General features: G+C 31.3%; 1 protein-coding gene across 3 annotated transcripts in view; it reads left to right on the top strand.

Annotated features, from left to right (window-relative positions):
* The first annotated feature begins 4,410 nt into the window (after positions 1-4,410).
* LOC114335606 (uncharacterized) overlaps positions 4,411-8,226 on the top strand; it is a 342,737-nt gene continuing 338,921 nt past the window's right edge. For 2 of the 3 annotated variants that reach the window (XM_028285875.2, XM_028285865.2), the window contains exon 1: positions 4,416-6,260. In XM_028285875.2, the coding sequence (XP_028141676.1) occupies positions 4,658-6,260 (1,603 nt within the window). In that variant the 5' untranslated portion in view covers positions 4,416-4,657. Of the gene's footprint in view, positions 6,261-8,226 lie in introns of all 3 variants that reach the window. The other variant, XM_050653330.1, reaches the window with a different exon arrangement.

Below are 8,226 nucleotides of genomic sequence, written 5' to 3'. Positions count from 1 at the left end.
TATTTATCATTTTTTTAATTTTTATTGTTGGAAGGGTAAGTACTGGTAATGTTTATTTATACAGTGTAAGAATTTTTTTATTATTGTTGTTTTTATGTTACAAAATATGTGTATTTGTTTTTTTATTCTTTCATGTTCAATATTTGTATTGGCATTGATTTTCAAGAACTGCGGCCTATGAGTCCCATCGGATTTTATGGAAAACATAAAACACCCGCTTTAGCTTCAAATGACATAGCGAGTTTCACTCATAAGATGTATCGGCGGTAGTTATTCCTCCTAAGGTTGACTATCAAACTGACAATGAGGACATAGATAACGATGATCTTCAGACCCAAAGCTTTCCGAATGATGTTCCCGGAGAAATAGAGAAATAGTTTATTATATGGGTGATGGCTCTGAAAACGACAAAGAGGAAAATCTTCCCCTTGCCATTAGAAAGGAAAATTTATTAAAGGGTCAAAATAAAACCAAAGAATCTGACTGGACTGAAGGTTAAAAGGGTCGTCTGGATGATATGAAAGAGTAAATCCGAGGTAAATTTCGTAACGAACTATTTCGAGAAATTTTTTGACAATGAAATTAATAAATACTTATATTACAGTCAAGTAAATATGCCTCTCAAAATACATAATAATCATCACTTTATGTAAAGCAGGAAGAGATGAAGATATTTCTGGCTATTTTACTTTTTACTGGATACCATATATTACGCACAAGAGAGCAATTATTGGCGACTAGTGCAATTTCGTGGACCCGTTTCCAAGAAATTTAAAAATACCTACATTTAAAAAATTACTTGTTCTAAAAAACGACTAGCAGAATTAGTCTAAAAATGGATGAAAGCGGTCATTTCCAAAGAAAATAGACAAACAACTTCGATGTAGCCTATGCCACCAAAGTGCGTTGGACTTATAGTATAAAGTGTGAAGTGACTCTGTGTTTGAAACGTGATTGTTTTGTACAATTTCATGCTAGTTAGATTATAACACAGGGTATACCCAAGTACGTATGTACCTACCTAAATATATTGTAAGAAAATAAAACATTTTCATTTTTATACAATGTTTTATATTTTGACTCCCGATCAGCTCATTGTACTCGTATGGGTACACCTACTTCTTGCTAAAAATTCAATTTTTTTATGTCAAATAACAATGAATTTTTACTATTTAACCCAGGTTCAACAAGTGCATTCAAAAAAATTTTCTATTATTATAAAATAAATGTCGTGGCATCAAATGGGTTAAAGCACTAGTGCTTTAAAATTTTTAAGGCACTGCAGTTAAAAGTGAATTGTCATATTGTGAAACGTCAAAATATTTATATTTCATTCATTAACATTAATAATTAATAGTACAACTTGCGCAATTTGAAAAAGGTGGTTTAAAGGGTTTTTTAAAATTTAATTTAAACTGTATTATTGCATTTTTAACACGTTTGTAGGAAAAAACTATTAAATTGTGTTAAAATATACAAAAATAAAAGTAGATGTTATTCTGATTTACGTATTGACAGTATAGGCAGTTTTGATGTAATATCAAGAAAAATATAAAAATGGAATATCAGTCAAGTTCAAGTAAAATTTTTGTAGATATTGTCCTGTAATTGAGAATGAATAAATTATATTATTATTGGTTGATATATAAGACGTTTGTAGAAAAAATATTGTATGATATACGTGTTAAAAAGTACATCTAAGGCACTCATGTGAATTGCAGAATGAGCGAAGCGACTTTCACATGCGTGCCTTAAAATTGTACTTTTAACACTTATATCATAAATAACTATTTAAAACTATTTACGGTGTAAAATTATACCGCTCGACAAAAGTTAATAGTCTCTGTATTATTTGTTTTAAAAATAACAAACAAAACTGATGATAGTGATTGTCAAAATTTTTAAAACAATTCGTTAAGGCCATGGGTACATAATTCGCAAATATTTTACAGCTACCCCCAATTTTTCTGTCTTTACACGGCAAATTACATGTAGTAAAATTCACACTGGTATGGATATGAAACATTACTAGAATGTCATTCTACTTGACAATGTCATAATTAACTTAAAGAGATGGCTTTTGATTGTTCTTGGATAACTTCTATTTGTATAATTGCAAATTATTAATTCAGTTAATAAATGTGATAATTTTTTCATTAACTATGTATTCAGTGATTGTAATAATTTATTTGAACAACAACAACTAATGCTCAATCGAGAAAGGAGGAAAAGTGTTAAAGTCATTTTTAATAATATATTGTTACTATGGAACGCTTACAATTTTGAACATCTTTAACAACAAAATACTTGGATCACAGAATATATTATCCTGATGTATTCTCTGCTTGGATCTTCCACAAATAATACATAATAAATAACTTGTTAAGTTCACGTCTTAAATCAATTATTTATTAAATACACTATACGCTGTGAGCTCGTACGTAGAGGGGATATTTATTTACAAATTCGCGAGCGCCAGTAGTGGCAAGTCTGTAAACGTTTACCGGAAATTTGACATAAATGTCAAAGTGATTAATTTAAAATTAAATTTAAAAACATTAATTATAAAAAAAATTAGTTGGTCAAAGCTGTGGTATATATTTTTACCTTAAATATACTTACGTTTTAAATACTGAATTTAAGTTTTTTTAATGTTCCGTAATATGTAATTATAAACTAATCTATTAATCTTAGCGCCATCTACACGATAATTGTGAAAGTATCCGAAGTAAGAAATCCATATGTTATCAATAGAACGTCAAAATGATTTGCAAAATCTTAAAAAAGTCGATTACAATTTAATTACTTTTTGCGTTGTAAATATTAGGCGATAACAATTAAATCATAAATTTAAAAATTACCGGTGAAAGTTGAATTAGTAATCCACTAGGAGCGACACCAGCCAAGCTCAGAGCGTATATATCAATAGTATTAAATCAACAACTCAAAATATTCCCGATGCCATGTCAAATATTTAAAATTGTCACTGATTGTCAGTGTCTGACTGACAATAATCTTTTGTTTCTTTATAAACATTCTGTAATCACCAGGGCCTCGATTTTTGACCCTTCGCTTCGTTATCGAACGTATTCGCTTCGTATACTAAACAGATACGAAGCGTATACGTTCGATAACGAAGCGAAGGGTCAAAAATCGAGGCCCTGTGTCTTTCACTATACCTATCTGAGGCAACAACATGGGATTGTGTAATGGTCAGGTGTTGCCCTGCATAAGAGAAGTTTGTGCCTTTGTTGTATTTATCCCATGCCAACTCAAAATTGCCTGTAAAAAAGACATCGAAGAATAAGATTGTGTAATGGTCGGCAGTTACCCCTGAGAGAAAAAAGTTTGTGTCTTGTTGTATTTGTCTCATGCCAACACAAAATTGCCAGTAAACTCAAAAAAAAGTAGAAGAATAAGATTGAGTAATGGTCGGCAGTTGCCCCTGAGAGCAAAAAGTTTAATGTCGTTGAAAAAAAGTTAAGTCGTTGTATCTGTCCCATGCCAACTCAAAATTTCTATTAAATCAAAGAAGAAAAAGAAGATTGTGTATTGATAGACAGTTGCCCCTAGCGTGAAATTTTTTTATCTTGTCATGTTTGTCCCACACCAACCAAAATTGCCAGTTAACTAATGAAGAAGAAGATGATGAAGAAGAAGCAAATTGTACAATGTACTAACTCCAAATTGTATGTGAATAAGGGATTTTTCCCTTATTCCGAGACGATCAGCTGGCCAAATAGCCAAGTAGGTGGAGGCCAATAAACTAAAGAAGAAGAAGAAGACAATATTCTATTCGGCTGAGTGCGTTGTAAGACAAAGATAGATTTGGAAAATATTACCACAGACATTGTGTTCATTTTTTTCAAATCCTGAAAAAACCAATAACAATTTTTAAAAAATTTAAACGCAGAATCAAAGACTAAATTATTACCGAGGGCCGAAAGTCCTTAGAATAAATAAAAAGTTTATTTTGAATGAGATATTTGAAATTAAAGATCACACTAAATTTTCTCTTAAACTCTCTTCTGTAACTTATTAAAATAAACATTATAGAAGTTTTCAGGGACTTTCGGCCCTCGCTAATAACGTAATCTTTCATTCTGCGTTTAAATTTAATTTTTCAAAAATAATATTAGTTTTCTTAGGATTCGAAAAAAATGAATCCCCATTTGAATAGCAATGCAGCCGAAAATACGTACCCATCCTCTTAATAAATGGCTAATTTTGTCTTTATTGCAATGACAACACATTGCATTAATAGCAAAAATTTCCGGATCATCCCTCGTATTATTTATTATGCATCGAGCGGTCTTCCATCTTCAGCTCGCTTACGTTCTGACTTAAGGCAGTTCAAGTGAAAGTGGTGTGTGTATGCGTGAAAGTTAAAACTCTCTAAGCATGGCCATCTAGATGCTTCAGTCGGCCTGTGATGTCCACGGGTGTTGTGCTAAGTGATTCGCGGTTGCTTTATTTTCGTTGTTTTTTTGTCGACTCTTCGGGCACGATTGGATTGCGCGTACAACGGAAAATATGAACGGACTTTGTTAACTACAACTCTCTGTAATTTCATGTGATATTAGCATAAGTTTCGACAATAGGACAATAGGAAAAAAGTGACCACATCGACGTTAACAATAAATGGAATTTAGTCAGAATGAATTGGATACATTCATCATTGTTGGCGCTTGTCATGAGTATTTTTTTGATTCAAGCTTCTGATCCTCCATACGAAAAACCTACTGGAGGTTTTATCAAATTTTATCCCTTAAAAACGCCGGCTCTCATTTTCACCCCTTTTGTTACAAATATAAAGAAGATGGAAGATGATACAAAAAAAATTTCTGACAGACAATTTTTAAGTACAGACCTACAGCCGCCCACTTTAGATCCTCAAGAGTTGCATCCTCCAACTGTGGACCCACAAAGTATGCTGCCACCACCAGTGAACACATTTACAGAAATTTCTTCACCACCAGTGAACACATTTACAGAAACTTCTCAGAGTGATTTTCTGCCCCCTGTTGCTATTTATTCTACTTTACAAGATTTTCCTACAACGGGGTCGCAAAATACAAACATTTCTGAAGCTACAGCTCAAAATAATTTGGACAACAACCTTAATTTACCCTTATATCCTCCAATTCATCCTGCACCGTTTGATAATCCAAACGAAGGACCTCCTAATAATTATACTCAAGAACAACCATATAACACGAATGATGCAACGCAACCCAGTTTCAGTGGACATCCTGGTACAGCAGCCAACGCCAACGACGAAGGATTAACCAGATTGCATAACTACTTAAGACAAATTAACAATGAATCACAAAGTAACACAAACGAAGGCTTTCATAACAAGGGAAAATCCTCTTACGAAGCATTACTGGAACAAGATTTCATCAGACCACTTCTTAAGTTGTACGAAAAAGAAATTCACCTGGATGAAAATTACGCAATCGGTAACGGAAGTCGTATTTCTAAAGAAGATTATCTTGAGAGTTTTAAACCAGATAAAAACACGGAAAAAGTTGTCCCGGAAGATATAACCAATAACAGAGAAACTGCAATTGTACAAGTTAAAGAACAAGTTCAACAAGATCTTTCAGTGCAAAATGAAGTTAAGTTTGAACAACAGGAAGTAGCATTGCCACATAAGGAAGAAAAAATGGTTAAAATGGTGAATGACATATTCACAAAACCAATTAGGAGAGATGACTTTAACGTAGCTGAAAATAAAGATAAAGAACATATTGGAGAGATCCTTCCTGCAGATTTTTACCGCAAAATCTCAAATAATAACAGAATCTTCCAAAATAGACGTCTTACTCACATTATGCCATTCAAACCCAACTTAGTGACTCCAGTAGAAAGATCAGAAATTTTAAGAATTCCTGTTGTATTTCCCTCAGGACCATCTTCAGAAGGTATAGACGGAATTGTGACAGACAACGCTAACAGAGTTAATGAACAGTATTATGCACGCACCCCTAGATTAAGTTTACCTTTGGTAGAACATTTCCGCGTTCCCAGAAGATATAAGGGATTTAGGGACAATTATTCTGAAGGGCAAATCTATTTTGATCCTTCTGCGCGGTACCAAACCGCTTGGACTGCTTCTTCTAGAAGACCTAGAGTGATATTTCCTACAGAACAAGTGGCCTTTAGGGATCCGGTGCAGAATCAGGAAGTTGAACCAGACTGGTTGGCTGGTGATAGTAATCTACAGGATTTACAAGAACAGGATATCAGAGACAGAGGTAAGTTTTTTGATTGTACTGATCCATGCTAAAATTGCACCCTGATATAATTTTCAGGAACCCGATTAAACTGTAAAGATACAAATAAATGAATCGTTGTATTAGTCCATTAGTCCACTAACGGTAAAATATTGCAAAGCCTCCGAATTCTAAAGAAACGCTTCAATTTAGATGAAATTTTGGAAATGAGCTTTTCTTGTCTTCCTCTTCAAAAGTGATATGACTAGAATATGCGATCTTTGTTGTTAAGGTGTGAAAACTACATTTTTTACCAAAAATTAAAAACAACAGATACTAGTATAAACGTAATCTAAATCTAAATTATCTGTAAACACGACAAAGATTTGTTTCTCATATATTAATGTATTTTCTAGTATATAACTATTTTTCAACCCTTAAAATTGCCTTTAGGTAAAAATATTTTCAACTTTAAATTATATAACGATACATTTTGTAGCGATTTAAGCTTTATTTTTCGTTTATAATGAAATTAATTTTAAGTTTGTAATTAATATTTTCAACCCATATCAACTACCCTTACAAATAAATTTATTCAAAAACTAATTTTGCAATACTTTAAAATTTTAAATCCTATTTTATGATAGTTTAATATTTATTTTGCTAATTATAAATCTACTTATGGATATAATGTACATATAAATTTTGTATATGATATAACTTTAAGTTATAAATTAAAATTAAAGAACCGTAAGACCCTCAACCTTCAATTCAACCCTTAAGAATGAAACATTAATGTATACAAATTGGTCACTATAATTTCAAAATGCTTAATGGGTTACAATAAAAAGCGTATTAAACGCTTTTATTTAGTTCAATAGTTTGCGTCAAATCTTGACGTTAATTTGACTGCCTTTTTTCCAATGCAAATGAATGAAAATTTGCAGACATATGCATTCGTGGGAACAATACACGAATAATCAATAAAAAAAATTTTGTTTATTAATTGTTTAAATAAAAAAAAAAGATTTTAATTAAAAATTCCTTAATTCTCTTGTTTTTTACAATGTAGAAACTTGAAACTTTCACGGATTGTAGCTAATGGTATGAACTATACATAATTTCACTATTTACGTTAATTGTTTACGTTATGCTTCATAAACAAACAATAAAGTTTCAAGTTTTTTGCCGACTCAGACGTAACATTTCATGTTAGTACATCATGTTTTATACATATTTTAATAAACATGACGATATATTTTAATATTTGAAAAGTGTAAGACTAAAAAGTAAAAAATAAAAAAATATAAAAAAAAAATAAAAAAAAATTTAGGAAACGTTTTTCTTTAGTTACGAGCGACTAAAATTAATAATATTATAAAAAAACCAACGAAAAAGCAAAAAATAAAAAAAAAATTGAAAAAATCTAACACATTCGTTAAAGAAAAGCGTGGGGCGAAACCAGTTTATTCGATGAAGATGCGCCACGCTTTTCTTTGACGAATGTGTTAGATTTTTTCATTTTTTTTTTATTTTTTGTTTTTTAGTTGATTCTTTATAATATTTTTAATTTTAGTCACTTTTAACTAAAGAAAAGCGTTTCCTAATTTTTTTTTTATATTTTTTTATTTTTATTATTATTTCTTGAGTATTTGGTTTTTTTCGACCCTCAAAAATAAACCTATAAAAATTACAATTGTAAAAAAAATTAAAATGCTATTGTAAGTTAACAAAATTATATTTTTCTATGGATGCTATACAATGTGCAACTTCTCTCACTACTTACATACATTCAAAACGAACAATTTTTCACGCAGTGAGAAAAGTCGGCCATTGCAGTGAGAAATATTTTTTCTCACGGGTTTTCCTACAATTCTCCGTACATACGATCGCCGTTTCCATGGTATCATGCACAATACAAACACAATTAGTGTTGTCAAACACAATGTGTTGAAGCAAAATTTACCAGGGATTACCTTAAAAACTGTTCAAAAATAACTGGTAATTA

This window comes from Diabrotica virgifera, chromosome 6, assembly GCF_917563875.1.
Source record: "Diabrotica virgifera virgifera chromosome 6, PGI_DIABVI_V3a".
Classification (NCBI taxonomy): domain Eukaryota; kingdom Metazoa; phylum Arthropoda; class Insecta; order Coleoptera; family Chrysomelidae; genus Diabrotica; species Diabrotica virgifera.
This window is presented reverse-complemented; position numbering and strand designations above follow the sequence as displayed.